Here is a 20,484-nt window from a genome sequence, read left to right as displayed (position 1 = left end):
ATTTGTCATTAGTCGGGCATTTGGTATCATTAAAATATATAGTATAATTGTGTGTTTAGAGTGCAGTTCTAGTTAATTTTATTCATTTAATTTGTAAAAAAAAATTGTTCTAAACAAATTTTAACCATAAAAAATTCACATTATCCGATTAATATTTCGGTAAATCGTGTGATTTTTATAAAAATTTAATATTAATAACAAAGAAACAGGTTTTACAGTTCACACCTGTATTAAAAATGTAGTTTTCTAAAAATTTTATGTTAGAGAAGGACAAGTGTTTTTGTAGTATGTTCATTTATTTTCAATACTTCAACAATTCGACTAATTTTTAGTTGTCAACCTGGCATTTATATAAAAAAAAAAATTAGTAGTAAAATTTTCTAAAATTCAATTTTATTGGAATATATAAAAAAATTCATGAAAAATTATGTATTAAATTATATAACCAAATTTATCATTTTGGCTTGAATATAAAACAAATTAGTAAAATAATTTTTAATTAGAAAATAATAAAATTAAACAAATAAAACAAAAAAAAAGTTAGGTGGAGACAGAAAACGAAAAAATATTCCACGTAAACGACTGAACTGTCTAAATATGTATATACATATGTAACTTATAAACGTCACTATATACAGTGGCCTAAAAGGAGACAAAAAAGTTGCAAATAATTGTTTCTTATATAAAATTTTTTTAAAGTGATAAAGAAATAATTTAAAAATATAAAAAAGAAGTCACATTTCATAGGTTTTAATTGAATTTGAAAAATTCTTTTAGACCACTTTTAATAAAAATTATAACACTTAATAAATGCGAAATTTATTGCAAGAGAAAGGAATCAATAAATCAATATGTGGATGCCACAACAACAAGAAAATAAGCAGCAGTATCAGCAGTCTGCTAATATGGTACCCGTCAGCGAAGTTGGCTTAAATACATCTAATTATGTACAACAAGAGGTAAAAAAATAAAAAATAATTAAATTTTATTAATTATTTACATATATGTATATTGAATAACTCTAACTACATAGATATATATTATATTCATACATATATAATTATTGGCAGAATTGTAAATGTAAATGAACGTATTATTTTTTAATATGCCTATAGAAATTTATTATTTTCATACACAATACATATGTATGCATGCATGTTAGTATATCTATCTGAATCAAAATATAACTAAGTATAATCTGATTGAAATAAATATGTATGTATTTATATATTATAATAAATTTCTTTGTAGGAAAATTCAAATATTGAACTTTAGGCAGGTACGGGAAATTTTTCTTTTTATAGAAGGAAAAAAGTGAAATAACTACGTACATATATAATTTTTGTTAAAATAAAGATCAATACTGGCCAATATTTCTGTCGATCTAGTTATTCTGGTCCACTAGTTATTTAATAAGTATGTATGTATGTAGGTACATACATAGCTACATACTTACCTACCAAGTCATCGATATAAAAATTATTAATTTTTAATTAAGCGGGGAAGAAGATGGTCTTATTTGGCTTTTTATGTTTTCATGTAATTAACAATTATATTGATGGCACGTTTTTGAACTAATTATATTTTTGTATACCACATAAATAATTTAGTTTTTTATATTTTTATAAAATCAAGGATTATTTGGTGGTATATACTTTTTATATTGAATGAGATATTTTTATATTGGTTAATAGCGATATTAATTTTAAATTTAAAATAATTTAAATTTGCAAAACAGTGTAATCAGCCCATATCTTCTTATAAACCTATATCGAAAATTCAAATATATATCGCAATTACATGCATCTAATTGATTTAATGGAATTCAAAAATGTTGAAAATTGATATATGTATATAGGTAGGTAGGTCCCTATATAATAAATGGAACAAAAGTGCTTAATCTGCTGTTTGATTTGTATTTCTTTTTTGTGTGTAAGCATTAAATATTTGTGCATAAATACCTGGTTAAATATATATCACACTCGTATTTCCATTTTATAAAAGAATTACCTAAGTATAAGAAAATTTTAATTATGACCTATACCTATATTATCTATCCCGCTAGGTACTTTTGTTATAAGTATTAAGTAAAAAATAATTTAGGAATAAGTAATGTAGTAATATAGTAACCTACCACCTCCCTATCTACTTATACTTAAAAAATGTATTTGTACTATTAGAAAAGGAAAGCATTTTTTAGTAATTAACAATGAATATGTGTAGGTATATATGTAATTCAAATATTGAGTAAAATTTTGATGTCTGTCTGCCAATGTACGTATTTTTAAATTTGCTTCTTTGACTTCTGACTAACACTGTTATACTAGTCTTAATTCTTTAAGTGCTTAATATTTTAAACCAAAAATTTTCTTCTTGAAATTAAATTTACATACTTAATCCGGTTTTTAAATTCATTGACCTCTTTCGACGTTATTTTTAATATATACCAGCTTTATTTATCTTGTCAACATCGTATAAAATTGAATTAAGTAATCGATTGCTAATTTTTAAATATAAATGAAAAGAAAAATTTACCTACCTATACTTATGCATTTTCTGGAGCATTTAAAATATATTAAATATTATTTTTTCGTTGCAATTCTAGACTTGAGATAAGGCAACATTTAAATCATATGGATTTTTATTATTTTATATGAACTTACTCGAAATTTATTTTTTTCTTTGATTATTTATGAATACATACTTGTTTAAATAAATACTTTGTCATATCAGTGTTTATAGGTATTTACTTTTTTTTTTGAAACAAAACATATAAATCATGCATTTTTTTTTTTATTCTAGATTTACTTTTTCATTTTAATAAACTGATTTGAGAATTTTACGTATGTTGTGAACTTAATGATCTAAAGTTAACTTTATTATTTAAAGATAAATTATTATTTGTACAAGTGAGGAAAATAAAGAATTTTCGAAATTTTATTTATATACTTATATACATATAAGATAATATTTTGTAAGTAGATACCTATTTAGCTTCCAAATAATATTATTCAAAACCTGTCTATTTAAGTACCTAATTTTAGAAATTACTTGGATATTTGTTTGTTAGAAATATATAATAACGTTTTTAAAAATGACACCCAAAACTTTATATTTTTACATATAAGTATATTGTGTAGTTGATCCTAATTGCATAATATGTAATTTTATTAATTTGAAAAATTATCAAAAAAATTTTATAATATTCTTTTAGTGGCAGTCACAATTACCGGTTAATTATGCTAATTATCAACAACAAACCAGACAACCTCAAGTGCAAACACCATATCAAACCAATGCAATGAAACCGCCTCATATGCAAACGCAAGGGAATTGGCAAACACAACCTTTACAGGTTCCAACACCATTACCACCACAATATGCTGATTTTGTTCAACAGCCACATCAGCCACAAATATCAAATAATCTATTTAAAAAACAACAACAGGAATCACAACAGCTACAGCAATCGCATTCGCAACAATCTCATCAACCGCAACAGCAACCTCTACCTCTTCAACAGTCACAGCAACAACATCAACAGCAACAACAGCAGCAACAGCAGCCGCAGCAGCAACATTTAATAACATCTCAAACAAGTACATATTTTCAACAACAACAACCTATGCAAGTTCCAATGTATTCAATGTCATCAATAAAGACTGAACAAAATAATATTCTTTCTATCAATACTGATCCAATAAATAGCTTTTCCAATAATTTTGCTGTATCTTCTGATCAGCAAACTCCAGGAAACAATAATACACCAAAATTAGAAAGCTTTTTTGAAAAGGGCAATAAAAAAGATGGGGATGGAGTTGATGGATGGGATGATTGGGAATGGAACGATTTGAATATACAGAAAGAATCTACAGAATCTACATCGAAAAATCAAACTTTCAATAGCAACTTATTGGAACAATCCTTTAATCAGCCACAAGATCAGTTACAACAAAATCAATATCGAAACACACAACAAGATCAACCTCCTAGATCTCAAAATCAACAGGAGCAGCAAAAGATAGCGCAATCCCACAACATTTGCAATTCAAATGAAAATGATGATAAAAATCAACAAATACAAAATTCACAATCCAGACCAGTTTTAAGGGATTTAATAAATGATAATTGGCAATGGGGATCTGAAGATTCTAGAGAGCATTTTGTCAAAAGCAATGACAATGTTGATAACAAAAATGAGGACGCATTTACTATTGAAGACAGCTTCAAAACGAATAACAATAATAACTTTTATGTTCCAACATCAAATCCACAACCACAAATTGTTCAAGAAAATAGCCAACCTCTCCAAGAAAAGCAATCTGCTCATCAACTACAACTATTAAAACCTAATAATCAGTCCAATCAACAACAACAGAAGCACACTAGTTCACAAAATTTAGAAAATGTTCAAAGTCCGCTTGGAAATAATCAAGTGTTCATATCACAAGCAAAACCAGTTTCTCAACCTCCAAAACAGTTTGCTAGTCCTCCTGGGCAAAATCCTTCTCTATTTGGTCAAATGCAAGTTCCGGACATATCAAAAATTCCACCGCCACAAATGCCTTTGGAACAAACTATGTGTCAGGAAGAAAGTACCGCAGAAAATAAAATGATGCAATTGCCTCCGCCACCTTTGATGCATCAAAGTCAAACAGCTTCTAATCCGTTTAAACGAACAGGACCGGCCCATCATGGAAAAGCTGGTGCTTTACTACAAGCTTCAACAAAATCTAATAACTCAATACAGCAACCATCTGTTGGAACTCCTTTTTTCAGTCCACCGCCTCCGGAAGGTTTTCAAAATTCTACACAACAAAATTATTCATCATTGCAAAATCAAGAAAATCAGGAAATTATTTCACCCGAAAATTCTGAAATTATTAATGATGTTAATGAAAACGTTGAAGCAACAAGTGATAGAAATCGTTATATGCAAATATCACACTTGTCTGAAGACGGTAGTGAATTTCATCACTCTAACCCACAGTCGCAACAGTCAGGAAGAAAAAATGAAGATCAAAGTAATGAAAATGATGCATTTCCACCACCAGGTCTTTCCAGACTTGTGTTAGGTCAACCTGAAACTGAAAACACAACCCTACCTCCTCCTCCTATATCATCTATTTCACAAAACACTTCTTCAAATTATATTCCACCAGATTTTGATCGAATGATCCCAGGAACTGAGTTGGCTTCATCTTCAACATTAAATTTGGAAAGGCAAGCTGATGGTCAGGATACAATACCATCTCCGATTTCTGCTTTTACGAACGTCCAAGTGCAAAGTGCAGACATTGATGATGAAATAACATCAGACAGAAATCTCTATCAAGTTCCTGGGAAAAGCGAGCACAACGAGCATCAACAGTCTCAAATTTTCGTTCAAACTGTACCACCAAATAACGTAGCATTGTCAATGCCGCAACACCAAAATGAAAGAGTTGTAACTGGCGTAGAAAATAATAATTCAACCAATCAGATGAATAACAATCAGCGGGAGTTAGAACTAGATGGGGAAAACTTGGAAGATGAACAGCAATTCCATCAACAACAGCAATTAAATAGTGGGAAAGTTTTTGGTTCTAATCAAATAGACCTTGAGATGCCATCATTGCGAGATGAACCAATAGAAGGTAAAATTTTTGATTATTTTATAATTCCATAATTCACATTACATTTTTTAAATTTTTAAGGTGCAAATACTCAAGATTTTATTAAAAAAGCTGATGTGAATAAATCTAACGAAGTTGAATCTAACTCAACAATGGGTATAAATGAGAAGGTAGTGCAATCTTTGCCGTCTACAGCAAATGATGAAAGTGATGAAAAAGGTGAGAGGTCAAAAATAGGGCGTAGGAATTCTCGTCATTTAGATGACAAGAGATCAAAAAGAAGCAGTGAAAATGAAGCTCATATGGAGTATGATCCAGTGGAGGACAAGAAAAATGATCGCTTCTTTAGTGATGGATCTGACAATTCCAGTGATAACAGAAACAAAAAACGTCCATATCGGGTCGAAAATGCTAAAAATACTCGTGAAAAATACAAAGGAGGTAGAGGTGAACGGAAAGAAAAGCAAGGTAGTGGACTTTCTGCCAAAAATCGTGAAGTTGGTAGAGATTACCGTGTCCCGAAGAACGAACGAAGTGATGATGAGCGAAACGATTTCGAACGCAATCGTCGAAGAAATAATGAAAAACAACGAGATCACCACGAGAGAGATCGCGATTTTAAAGATAGAAAATCTGAAAGGAATCGCGACCGTGACCGTGATAGAAATCACGAGCGAGGTCATAGGCAAAGGCGTTATGATAATGATTCTCGTTATGAAACTGAAGGGTCACGTTACTATCGTGGTGGTGATAGCGATCAAGATTATATCTCAAGTAATCGTCGAGACGAAAAGGATCGCCGTTATAAAAAAAGAGATGAGAAGGATGATCGAAGAGAATATGGTACCATTGAAAATCGTAGAAGAGATCGTAGGAGAGATCGTGATGATCGAGATGAATATAGTTTTGAGGAGAGAAAAGATAAACATCGTAGAAGTAAAAAGGAAAAAGGAAACCGATCAGATTACGATGATGATTATCGAAAAGGTAGCAGCAGTCGTAATGCAAGCGAAAGGGAAAGAGATGTTCGTAGTTCCGGACGTGATAAGGATCGTTATTCACAAATGTATGGTGGTTATTCAAATGTGTATGGTTATGATCCTTACACTTACTATCAGCAACAACAACAATATTACGAGCAGCTGAGAAGAACTAATCCTCAGGCCTATATGGAATGGTACAATAAGTACTTCTCCGAAAATGGAGGTCAATTACATCCAGATATCTTAGGTGCAGTCGCCACTAGTACAATGACTGTCGGAAGTGGGGCAGATGGTAGAGAATCTGTTCACTCAGGTAGAAGTTCTGCAAATAATGAAAAAGACAGGTATACTAAGATTTATTAAATTATATTAAGAATATTTAAATCTCAATTATTCGGTTTAGAGTTGATAATTTATCTTTAACAATTGGTGATAGTGCCTCTTTGACTCAGGAGTTACATCGATTAACTCCTCAGAAATTCAATAATGAACATGCAATAGTTTCATTGTCAGCTGGAGTCATGGTTTGTGTTAAACCTAGATATATGCAGAAAAATGGATCTAGAGTAGTCAAAATTTTCAAAATTGGTTGTAATGACTCTACGCGTCGTTTATTTCAAGCATTTCCTGGACCTCTAGTGCGTGGAATCACGCATAAGAAAACCATCATTGAATTTTGTGAAGATCAAATACGCTTGGGACCACCATCTTTGCAAAAAATTCACTCTAGACAAAATTCTATGTCAAGTCTTAATTCCCTTAGTCAATCGAACAAAGCGTCTTTCGTATTGATGTACAATTTACTTATTTTGTTGTTAAGACAGAACGGGGTAAATTAAGATTTGCAGTTCATTTAGATATAAAATATTACATTTCTTGAAAATATTTCAGGTTGTTATTGGAACAGATATAGCAGAGTTGTTGATTAGAAATCAAAAAGAGTTTCCATACGAAAATGATGTTCGTTATACAAGAAAATCTCTTTATAAAGAAAATTCAAATGATTTCCATAAAGAAGAGAGTTTGGATGATGAAAATCCTAATGAATTTAGTAAAAGCGAAATAGATACTGATACCGACAATCAGGAAAACTCTGGGGATAATGAAGATAGTTTAATTAAAAAAGTTAAAAACTTAAAATTAAATTCAACTAAACATGGTAAACGTCATGTAAGCGAAGATGAAGTAACAGATAAATTTCGAAATTATTTACTATATGGGAATATAAATGAGGCTTTAGAATGGGCCACAGATAATAATTTATGGGGCCATGCCCTATTTTTGGCATCAAAAGTTGATCGTCGTTTATATGCGAATGTTATGATGAAGTTCGCCAATAAATTACCATTAAACGATCCGTTACAAACTTTGTATCAATTAATGAGCTATAAAACACCGGCAAGTGTAACAAGTGTTCTAGACGAAAAATGGGGTGATTGGCGACCGCATTTAGCAATGATTTTATCAAATACCTCACAAAGACCTGATCTGGATCGAAGAGCTATTACAACATTAGGCGACTCGTTATATAATAGAGGAGATCACTTTGCAGCGCATTTTTGCTTTTTGATGGCTCAAGTTGGCTTTGGTACTTATAATGATGCTGCCAAGCAACATGAGACGTCGTATATGTTAAATTCACAAAACGCTGTCAGGTAAATAATAATAAAAAAGAAAAATATGATTTTAAATTTTCCAAAACCTTTTTAGGTTGATTCTTCTGGGCTCACCCTTCAACAAAAACTTCAGAGAATTTGCTTATAACGAGGCAATCATGATGACAGAGATTTATGAATATGCTTGTTCATTAAACGATGATAAATTTTCGATTCCAGAGTTTCAGGTAAAATGTTATATCCTATTCATAAAATTATAAAAAAATTTGTAATTTTCATTTAATTTTTTTACAGCCTTATAAATATTTATTAGCTACGCGCATGTTGGATTATGGTTTCCAAATGAAGACTTTAATGTATATGGAACAAGTTTCACTACATATACAACTTGATCCATCTCGATATGAAATGTCATTTATATCAAAAATTTGTGATTTTTCTGATAGATTAAAATTTTATGATCCAACCATAGAAAAAACGCTGGATAATTTAGACCCAAATGACCCTAAATTTGCAGAAATCATTGATCAATTTGAAAATCAAAAATGGTTGCAAAACTTACAAAATATTTTAGGAAGTTATAAGGTAAAATTTATTTTATCCTTTTTATTTGAAATTATTTTCAAATGATTTGTTTTTCAAATATAGCCTGATGTAGTTGCCTATAGGCACCAAGATAGTTTCGATGGAAGTTCAACTTATAGTAATTACGAATTAAATGTTCAAAATCAACCACCCCAATATGATCAACAAAGTGAAAACATTAATGATCAATTTCGAGCTATTAATCAGCAGTTCTATGAATTAAATTCTCAATACAATAATATTCCCAGTTATTCAGTAGATTCATCCAATAATCAACAACAATTAAAACAAGAGCCAGCTCAAAATTTGAATATGGTGAGTCTTAATTCAACAATAGGCGCCGAATATCAGCAACAACAAATTGAATCCTCTCAATTTTATGATCCAAGTAAAATGCAACAAAATCAAGAAAATAATGTAGTTGACAATAATAGTTTGCAAAATGTACAATTACAATATCAGCAACAGCCACAGCAACAAAATGCACAACAATTGCAACAGATACCACCACAGCAACAAGAAATACAGCATCAGCAACAACCTCAAATAAATCAAAATATTAACTTATATGGAGTACAAGATACAAACCAATTAAGTATCCAATCGCAGCAACAAAATCTTATGAATAATCAAAATGGATATGATTATAACGCTTGGAATCAGTCAAATGAACAAGGAAATGATGAGGTAGGTGCATAATATTATTTTTTGGAAAATTATAAAATAACAAAAATTAAATTTTGGATTTGGGGGAATTTATTTCGTATGTAAATATCAATATTTAAATAAATACTAATATAAAATCGTTTTATGATTGATGATTTTAGTTTTTGTCATTGGGTATTGTTTTTTTTCTCTTATTTTACGATAATCTCATTATCATTGAATTCATATATCTTTTTAAGCTTTATATCAAAATTATTTTAGAATTTAATTATTTCTTACCAAAAAGATTATCTTTAAAAATAGAGAATTTACAAAGACCAATTTTTAAATGAAATAAAAACAAAGATTTCGAAATGTGAACCAATTTTTCTTATCAAGTATACTTACTTTAATATTCTCTTGTATAATTTGATGCCTTTATTATAAATAAGAAAAATATTTCTTTTTGTAAATAGTCATTATTTTCTTATAATGCAGCTAAAGGATTCTATATCTAAAAATATTGCACCTGTAATTGAGACCGTTAAAATTAATCCCATAAAAAAATCAACTGCTAAAGATATTATAGAGTCTGTAAAAGATAAAGTTGTAACAAATAATTTTGATCAGCGTAACTATGATTTTGATCAAAATCAAAAACTTTCATGTAGCGAAATATTAGCAATTAAAAAATCAATTGATAATAAATTTCGAAACGATATCGGTGCAATTAATTCAGGAACTAATAGCAAATTAATTTCAAAAGTTAATTTAACAAAACCTTCTTCGGTACAACAACAACCAAAAGACCGTGATAACAAAATAAAAAAAAGTTCATTACAATCAACAATTACCAGTAAAAATGTTATGCAATTAAAACAACATGGCCTTAAAGAAAGTCAACAATTATTACAAAAACAGCAGCATCAAGAATCTCAATCCGTACCGCAACAATTCAAATTGCAACAGCAGTCTGTAAAAGAAGATGTAAGTAAAATTGAAAATAATAAATTTACAATGCCGGTTGATTTAAAATTAAATAAAAAAAAATCACTGATATCAAAAAATAGTAATAATAGTAACACTGACAATAATAATATACCGCTTGCTATTCGATATAATCATAATATTAATTTTTTTGATAATGCAAAATTAAATAAAAATATAAATACTACAACAGCAGCAACATCAATAACAACAACAACAGCATGTTATTCTATAAGATCATTGACAAATGAAAACAAAAATTTTATTGTTAATCAATCTCGTTCTCATATGGAAAATAGTTCTATTGCATCATCTTCAGTTGCAACAACTTCAGCAGCGTCATCCACTAGAATTATTAGTACTTTTACAAATAATCATCAGGATGGTATTTATGAAAAATCAATGCAATCAAAGTTATCATCAAAAGATTTTTTAGCAATAAAAGATGATAATAAAAGTAATAACATTGAAAATGCCTACAACATAAGTTTTAGTAAAAATGTAAACCAAAGTATAAAATCAACGATTGCTGCAACTTCTTCGAGTTCAACATTACATTTTCGACCTAAAAATTCAATAGATTTTAATAAACAATTAATACCATGTAAAAAACATCATTCATTTTTATTTAATAATCAATCCATTATATATCAAAGTATTAATAATAAAACAGATGATAATAATTGTAATAATAATATTGCTAATAATAGAATTAATGATAATAGTAATAATAAAAAATGCTATAATTTTCATCTTGATAATATTGTGAATGATGATAACAATATTATGCCATTAAAATTAAATAATGAAACAAATAGATTTCAATTTAAAAATATTGTTTTTAATGGTACATTTCCAATTGATATTCCAATAAAAACTGTTCCTTGTAATATTGATAAAAAAATTAATAATAACAATAATAGTAGTATTAATAATACTAAAAATTGTAATTATGATGATAATAGTAATAATTTAAAAATAAAATCTACCATTGAAAAACGTTATCATATACCAAATATTATTGAATTAAAAGATCAACAACAAAAACCAAATTTAAATCATTGTAAAACATCTAAAAAAATCGCTAAACATATAAAATCTTATAGTACTGAAAATCTCAATAAAATTGATAAAAAATATGAAATTATTCAAGAAATCATTGATGATGATCATTCAATTAATAAAAATGAATCAAAAAATGTTGAAGGTGACGATAATAATGTTAAAAATGATAATTTTTATGATTATCGAAATTATAATTGTTATAATAATAATGAAGAACATTATGATGATGAAGATGATGACGATGATGATGATGATGACTATGATGATGATGATTTTATTGAAGAACATGATGACGATGATGATGATTTTGATGAACAAAATCATAAATCATATTCAATACAAGAATTAATTAAGAATCCATTAATTGGGGAACGTTTAAATTATGCAAAGATGTGCAGTGATGTTGAAAAAAATTTAACAAAATTTGAAAAATATTTAGATCATAAAAAATCTAAATCGGTTCGAACCTATGCAATTGATGATCCATTATAAAATTTTCGATTAAGAAAAAAAAAAAAAGAATAAATAAAAGTATTTATATTCAACATATATTTATTCATATATGTATATTTAACCAAATATACTTATATATTGAATAAAAGCAAAAAAAGAAAAAAATTAAAAAATCACGTATAATTTTGAATACTAATTAGCGTTTATCTATAATAATAATTTTCGCACCATAACTTTTTATTTTTTTTTTAATTTCTCTTTTTTGATTTTTCCTATTCTTTTGTTCATTTTTGTATATTTAAAATTAGTTATGTATATGTTGATATATTTTATTTAAATCCGTACTTTTATTTTTCTATATGATTTTTACTTATTCATAAAATTTATTTTTGTCTAACCATATACTTACCAATTATCAGTTAATGTATCAAAATAATTATATAATTTTAATGAAAGTAAGAACATTTAGAAGTTAAATAAATTAGTATTATTTGTGATTAGTATTTATTAGGATTCAGTTCAATCTTATATAGAAACGCATTTTGTTATTAGATATAAAATATGAAAAGAAATCTAATGTTAAACATTTCCCAGCTGATTTAAATCCCTAAATATACAGATAAGTATGTTTAAAATTTAGCCCAAAAACTCACCTATACGCTATAATGATACTGTGATATGATTTGTTTTTGTAATTTTCCTTGATTGCTGCAACTGTGCCGCAACTTTTTCCCATAAGTGAAAACAATACAAAGAAATTTTCAAATATCTTTTAAAATTGATAACTAAATAAAAATAAATAAAATTCCTTGATATAATTAAATAAAAATTAATTGCATTTCCTTATACATAAAGTGTTATTCTTCATATTTAGTGTTATTTAGTGTGTGTGAAAATAATGTATAAAATATAAACATTGTTTAGAGTATTAGATGAATTAGGTGTATAATGTGCAAAATAAAAGAAATAATTAGAAAAAAATTGTCGATCTCCATAAATTGATGTAACAGGTATTACAAAGATATAGGATTTTCAGCAAATACCATATAAAATTTTATATGGCCAAATGTAGACTTCAATGCTATTCTTCTGAATTCGTAGAAAGTATTTAAAGCAAAAAAATACTTTAATCTTTCAGATGCACTTAAGGCACTTCTCGTTATAAAAACTATATTTGCAAAAGTATATATACTCGTAACTACCTTGCTTCATATTTCACACTAATTTTTCATTAATTTCATTCAATTTTAAATATTCTTTTACTGCAGCGTTTTTTCTAAAAATTTTAATTTTGCTTGCAATACTAATAATTAAATTTATTTTTAATTGGGTGAGCAATATCATGCTTTATTCTAATAAGCTCTTCACGTTATAATTCCAACTCATCAAAAATTTTTCGTAAATACTACGGTACAATACTAACCCATAAAATACTACAGTGTACATGACGTAAATAAAAGTAAATAAAAACTTATTACCAAAACTTTTTTAAAACAGTTTCATTTGTAGATAAAATGAAATTTTTGAATGAAAGGCTTAATAATTTTGAAATGTAAATTATCAATGTTGATAAATATTTTAAATTTCAGAAAAAAATAAGTGTTATTCTTATGAATTTAGAACAATTTGTCAATTTATATTTAATTAATGTTGTAAAAAATATATGTATATCATAATTTATTATGAATAAGTTCTTTTTTAAATAAGAATTAAATGGCATGTAGATTGTAATTAACGTTTTATATTCTGCAAAATATTTGAAAATAACTATTTGTTTTTCAAGTAATCTAATAATTTAGCTAGTTCACTAACTTAACTAACATATTTTTTTTTCTATTAAATTTTCTGTTACCTATACATTTTATTTTTTTTCTTTATTCTACTTTATTTAATTTTTATTTCTTCATTGTTTTGTTTTTTTCTTTTTTGTTTTAATTTTCGTCAATTAACACAACCGGCACTTTTTGAAATGATTTTAATTTTTATTTTATTGCTACTACTTTTGTTAAAACTTAAAATAAAAATACATACATATTTAAAAAATAAAAAAATTAATAATAAAATTCAATAAATAAAAAATTGAAAAACCTAAAATGAAAAGGTTGCAAGGCCATCAATATCATTGCCAAACGCTAAAGCAAATCAAAATTCAAAAAGTTATTATGAAGATGATATTGGGAGTAGTAGTGGTGCACCAAAATCAAGTGATTTAAATAAACCAGACAATAATAAAGCAAAAGACGAAAGAAAATCTACAAATGTAAAAAAGGATCCAAAATTACAAAATAAAAGGTTTTTAAAATGTTTTTAATTTATATTTGAATGTTATTCAAAATTTGTTATTTTTATTTTTTTAATGCAGTTTAAATAATTCTTCACAAAATTCTGGTTGGTTTGAAGGTATTTGGAGTAAATTATCATTAAAACCAAAAAATCAAATGATATTACCTGATGACAAAAATCCGACAATCGTTTGGGATCCAGAAAAGAAGCGTTGGGTAAATACCGAAGGTGATGAAACTGAATCAGAAAGTTTTAAACCTCCACCAAAAATGTCTGATTTAAGAACATCAACGATGCCAATATCTAGCGGTAATACATTTAATACACCAGAACAACAACGGCTTCAACAGCCACAGTCACAATTGCAACAACAACAACAACAATATCCCCAATTGCAACCCCAACAGCAACAACAACAATTTCAACAACTTCAACAACCCCAACAATATTCTAATTATGATCAAATGCAATATAGTCCATCAACTTCACCATACCAAGAACAACAACAAGAACAACAACAAATTCAACAGCCCATAAATGAAAATTTATCTGTTAATAATTTATCAAATGATAATAATTCTGTTGTTCAACAAAATGTAAATGTTAAAGCAAATCAGGCTGGTGAAACAAACAAAGTTCCTAATTTGCAATCGAATATGTTTAAAATGCAACGTAATAGAAGTAAATACCATAAAGACGACAAAAAAAAAATTGAATTATTAATTAATTTTAATTTTTTTTTAGCATTAAAAAAATCATATGTTGATGTATTTAATCCATCAGGTGCTCCCCCACCAAAACCAGCTGAACCTATTTTAGCACCAGTTATACCTATAGCTGTACCTCAAAGTGGTTTCTTTATTCCAGCTCCAGTTGATGTTGACAATGATAATCAATCACAAGAGGTGGGTAGTAATATTAATAATAATTGAAAATTATTTGTTTCAAAAATAATTTCTTTAGATTTTCATTTTTTAATATGTTAAATCCATTATTTAATATTTATTAAATATTCAGTTTAATAAATTTATATATGTTTAAAAACAAAAAAAAGCAATTTTTTTTCTCTTTGTTAAATTTTCTGAAATAATAAAAATTTTCTTATTTATCCTTATATATTTTAAATGTTCCTTTTTGAAAAAAATAATTCATTTTAATTCTAGTTTATTGGAGAACTAAAATGTTGAGAGATTTTTATTTAAAAATAATTTTCCTAATATAATTTTATTTCTATTAAGAAAAAATATCAAATTTTGATTAGAAATTTATTTATTTATTTTTTTTTTATGTTTTTTTTTTGTCTCTTTAATACATTAAAGATACAGAATACAAATTCAATAGGTTATTCTATTTTTTTCAAATTGATGAAAATGAGCATTTCATTAGTAAAAATTGTGCATATATTTTTTAATATTTATTTCATATAAAAAAAAAAGAAAAAAGAAAAAAAATGCCAAAGAGACGGGGAAGAATATTTTTCATTATCATTTTGGTTAGTGAGTTTATTAGAAATAATATTTGTCTGTATAGTTTTTTTAAATTAAAATTTTTTAATTTCAGATAAAAAAAAATAGTTTCTTTCAATACTTTGGGAGATAATTAGCTTTCTTTACATACAACATAAAATTTATCTAAAAAGTATTTTATTAATCAGGAAAGAAAGTTTTCTTTAAATTATAATTTAAATATTATCGCTTAATTAATTATTTAAAAAATGTAAATAATTATATTTATATTTAACCATTTTTTTCCAATTTTTGATTAGAGCAATTTTTTCTTAAATTATTCTTGAGTCCTTAATATTTCTGTAGTTAATCATTTCATTTAAAGTTAAATTAAAATATTTAAAAATTTTTCAATATTATTAACAGTTGTTTTTAGAGTGCTTTTTTCCCTTCTACCCTCAAAACTTCTTGAAAACTTGTTTTGCAACTTTAATTAAACAAAAAAAAAGTCAAAACGTGAAACCAAAAAATAATAAGAAACAGATTTTTAAAATTAAATTTGTTTTGTACTAAAAAAAAAATTGTTTTAACATATTAATAATTTTTTTTTTTCTTTCCGAATTTGTCCCGAGTGAGATTACAAATTGACAAACTATTAAAATATTCAAACATACTATTTGAAATGATCAAATTATCATTATTTTAATATCATCATTATTTTAAATACGCTAGGCTTTTTCAAAATATTCATTTAGTAAAAATTCATATATGTACCTTTAATAGTTTAAATAGTATGCTAAATATTTTTTGAGTTATGTATATGTTGATATTATTATTTTGTGTTGATTAATATATAATATATTTTTTTTTTATTCTTTTCCATTGGAATTGCAGGGAGGTGTACCACAGTTCTATAATCCAAATCAATTTGGTGGTCATCAACAACAGTAGATAAATTTAAAAAAAAAAAATTTATATATATTTAAATAAAAAATTTGAAAATTTAAAATAAATAGAAAAAGAAAACTAATAAATATTTAAGTTATATAATTAATTAAAAAGAAAAATTTCATGTGTGTTTGTCTTTTGTTTTGTTATTTCCTTATTTTAGTTATTGTATTCATTATCTATCAATTCAAAATTAAAAGTATGAATAGGCTGTTATAACATAAAAGAAAAATAGAAAAAAAAAAACAAAATTAAAAAAAAAGAAACCGAATAAATAATTGTTATAGAATATTTAAGTTGTTATACATGAATAATGCTTAAATATACATTATGTATAAAAAATACTATTACTACATATTACCTACATATTATTATGATTTAAAATTTTGTCAAAAAACAGTATAAAATGTTTTATGTTTCCTTGTATTCCTTATGTGATTAAAAAATAAATATATATAAATTTTTATTTTAATATTCGAAAAAAGAAAAAAATTTTCATAAAAAAAACAGAATCATAAAAACTGAGATGAAAATGTATTTAATTTTTTTTTTTCCCCAAACCTAATGAAACATTAAGTAAAGTTCATCTAATATTAAATTTTTACTACAAAAAAGAAATTTAAAAAATAATTTAGCTTAACCATTTTTAATCCATTGTGAAATTTAATCATTGAAAAACAAAAAAGAAGTTTATATAGTTTAAAATATGAAAGTTAATTTAATTTACCTAAAAATGTTGTTTAATTTGTGCTTAAATTTGTTCTAATTAAAATAAAATATTTGCATTTAAACCAGCTATTAAATATTAAATTACATTAAATTGAAGCTGATACCATTTAATTATTAGTTTTCATTGAAATATTTGTAATATTGTTTTTTTTTTTTTTGTATAGTTTAATTTTTATTAAAATTTTGTTTTATTTTCATTATTTTAAGTTGATATTATTTATAGGTTCTAATATCCATGATTTTTATTTTAAAATGTTCATAATTATATATGCATATACTCTCAATTATATATTTACTTTTTATTAAAACAAAATTGGTGCTGGTCTCAAATTATCTGAAATAACTTTTTTTTCTTTTTTTTAATACAACATTATAAAGCAGTGGGAGTTTAAAATAAAATAGATTTAATTATTAAATGGTTAACGATATAAACTGAAAAAATAATTCATTAGTTTTTGTCTTTTGTTCTAGTTTGGCATATAAGAAACATATTCGGAAAGTTTATTAATTGAAAAAATTTATTATGTACAATATTGTTTATTATAAACCTCCAATATAATCGAACACGATAATTCATTTGCATGCTATATCATCAGTGCACATAAAACTATTAATTACATAATAGTCTTAAATATTTTTTGCATATTTATCTTAGATGTTTTAATAAGGTAAATTTTGCATTTATTGAAAAAAGAAAAAATATAAAATTATAAAATAAAAAACATCTCCCAATTGTTTCCACAATATTACAGTTTTTTTTTGTTTAATTTGATCTATTCTTAATTTATTCTTTTATTTTGTTCGAAGGGAAACAAAAAATGAAAAAATAATATGTAAAAGTATAATTTATAATAATACTATAAGATAAATCTTATATAAGAGATTTTATTAATTTATAATATTAAAACTTTTGCATAAGAGAACGAAATTTTCTTTAAACATCCTTTTTTTTTTGTACAAAATTTTTCTTATTTTCATTTTTTAAATATTGTATATAAAAACTAAAATGTTATTGTAAGCCAAACAACGTTGTATTATTGAAATAAATTAAAAGACAAATAATTTTCATAAAAAATTCTTTAAAATGCGTAATTTGTAAAAATAAAAAACGTACATAAATGAAATTTATTAAAAGAAAAGATGCAATATATAAAAGAATCGTATATGTATAGTATTTTTAGAAAATTAAACTTTATAAAATTAAAAGAAAACTTAAAGAAAGAACAAAAAAGTTTTCTTGTAAAATTTTTGTATATTGAATATTCGATTAATTATTATCTTATAAAATTCTTTTGTAAATAATATAAATATTTAAAAGGATAATAAAAATAAAAGTAATATAATAAACTAATTAAAGAAAAGTAATTGTCATATTCGATTAAAAAAACAAGAATATTGGATTTAAACAAATGCAGTAATGCTGTACTACTATATAATTAAAGTTATTATCTATAATAACTTAAAAATATAAACTTTATTCAGTCTAAAAAGTATTAGTATCTTATATTGTAATGTAATATTTGTATTACTGCATTATTAACAAAATTTATTTAAAGAAAGGTTACTTTTTCCTTTCGACACAAACACGTTGTATAAATAGTGTTCAAATATAATATCTATATCAGAATATATATTAAATAAATTGCTTCTATAAGTAGTTTTTCAATTCATTTTAATAAAAACTTTTTTTTTTTCTTAAATTCATTTTCAAAACATTTTCTCAGATTTTAAAGTTTTGCTTTATTGAACAACGGAAAAATTTTAAATTTTAGTAAAAAGATATCGAATTAATAAAATTATAATAAAAATTAAAATAAAAATTATAATAAAAATTAAAAAAAAACGAAACTGTCTCCTTGAACAGACTGTAATAATTATTACAGTCTGTTCAAAAAATTGTATAAAACTATGATAAATCAAATTAAAAGATTGTAATTTATTAACATCGTAAATTAAAATTTAATTTTTTTTTATTTTTATTATTTCTTTTTTTTTGGATAGAATTGTATATCTAGTTCAAATTTGTAGCAAGTACTTAGGTCCTAGATAGAAGTGTTTTTTAATTAATTTTTCTTTTGAATTAAAGTGTGACCTTAACACAGAAGAAAAAAAATTGAAAAAATAAAATCAAAAAAATACGAAATTTTATATTCGATAATATAAAACTGAAAATAATATATAAAATATATACCAGAAAAAAAGACCAATATTAAAACAAAAATTAATTATTTAGGGTCAAAATTTGTTAAATAAAAATATGTACCTATAAAAATCAAATCAAACAAAAGAAAAAGTTTAAAAATGAAAAGAGAAAGTAAGAACAATTTAAAATAAAACTCAGTTTCTTGTCATCTTATAAAAAAATTTATTAATTATTAAAAAATAATATAAAGCAAAAAAAAAGTAATTGTTTTATTATAATGGTATATAAAAAATTATATAAATAAATGAATAAATGAATATTATTTTGAAAAAGGAAATTGTGTTATTTTTTTTGTAAAATTTATTAAATTTATTTTTTTTAATTTTTTAAAATTTTCAGGTTTGAATATTATTGTGAAAGTGCGATATATCGTTGAATAAGAACAGTTACATCAATTGCATTTTCAATAATTGGTTAAATCAAATATTTGTATAACAAAAATATTGGGATATGAAACGTTATACTAGTACTAATGAGTAGAATGAATAAAAAGGAAAAAATTTAATTATAATTTTTACATAGACCAGTTACTCTAAGAAATTGAAGAAAAAATAGATTAAAAATGGAAATGTTTCTAGTCTAAGATTAAATTCTAAAAATAATATTTTGTATTCTTTGATTAAAATGGTAATTATTTTGAAGCATTTAAAACTTATTTGCGCTTAACGTATAAGGCTATTTTGAAAATACATTATTAAACCGATTTAGCTAAGTTAGAAAAAAAAGTTCAACAAGTTTTTTAAAAAAAATAAAGAACTTCTGTATTTTTAAAAAAGCTTTCACATTTGAATAAGTTTATACATGTAATTATAGTTGTTAGCAATTTTATGTTTTTCGTAATTTATAGCTTTGCAAAAAAAATTGAATTGTACACTTAAAAAAAATAAAATTTTCTAACTTAATCAATTATAACATTAAATGTGCGAA

At 25.0% G+C, this 20,484-nt stretch overlaps 1 protein-coding gene across 6 annotated transcripts; it reads left to right on the top strand.

Moving 5' to 3' along the window:
- The first annotated feature begins 66 nt into the window (after positions 1-66).
- LOC129611490 (uncharacterized) lies at positions 67-17,073 on the top strand. Of its 6 annotated transcripts, XR_008697166.1 has the most exons (15): positions 67-959; positions 3,215-5,636; positions 5,697-6,942; positions 7,002-7,428; positions 7,490-8,253; positions 8,309-8,441; positions 8,509-8,799; positions 8,863-9,486; positions 9,943-10,431; positions 14,051-14,241; positions 14,312-14,913; positions 14,977-15,137; positions 15,669-15,724; positions 15,793-15,887; positions 16,573-16,611. XR_008697166.1 is itself a non-coding variant. In XM_055524670.1 (13 exons), the coding sequence occupies exons 1-13, from the start codon at positions 852-854 to the stop codon at positions 16,626-16,628; spliced, it is 7,515 nt and encodes a 2,504-aa protein (XP_055380645.1). In that variant the 5' UTR covers positions 67-851; the 3' UTR covers positions 16,629-17,073. The 6 variants fall into 6 exon arrangements, 3 of the variants coding, with proteins under 3 accessions (XP_055380645.1, XP_055380644.1, XP_055380646.1); XR_008697168.1 differs by lacking the exon at positions 15,669-15,724 and having other exon boundaries at positions 15,793-15,948; positions 16,572-16,630; XR_008697167.1 differs by lacking the exon at positions 15,669-15,724 and having other exon boundaries at positions 16,573-16,616.
- The last annotated feature ends 3,411 nt before the right edge of the window (positions 17,074-20,484 follow it).

The sequence above is a fragment of the Condylostylus longicornis genome, unplaced genomic scaffold (genome assembly GCF_029603195.1).
Source record: "Condylostylus longicornis isolate FDR11 unplaced genomic scaffold, ASM2960319v2 ptg000049l, whole genome shotgun sequence".
Taxonomy (NCBI): domain Eukaryota; kingdom Metazoa; phylum Arthropoda; class Insecta; order Diptera; family Dolichopodidae; genus Condylostylus; species Condylostylus longicornis.
The sequence above is the reverse complement of the archived record's forward strand: the minus strand, read 5'-3'. Positions and strand labels throughout refer to the sequence as shown.

What these genes read in the sequence shown, in the direction of transcription:
- LOC129611490 (XM_055524669.1), top strand. Translation starts at nt 852, where the DNA reads ATGTGGATGCCACAACAACAAGAAAATAAGCAGCAGTATCAGCAGTCT. An exon ending in AGCAGTCTGTAAAAGAAGAT is followed by an intron (nt 10,432 to 14,050) that starts GTAAGTAAAATT and finishes TAAAATGAAAAG; the next exon opens with GTTGCAAGGCCATCAATATC. An exon ending in ATGATAATCAATCACAAGAG is followed by an intron (nt 15,138 to 15,551) that starts GTGGGTAGTAAT and finishes AATACATTAAAG; the next exon opens with ATACAGAATACAAATTCAAT.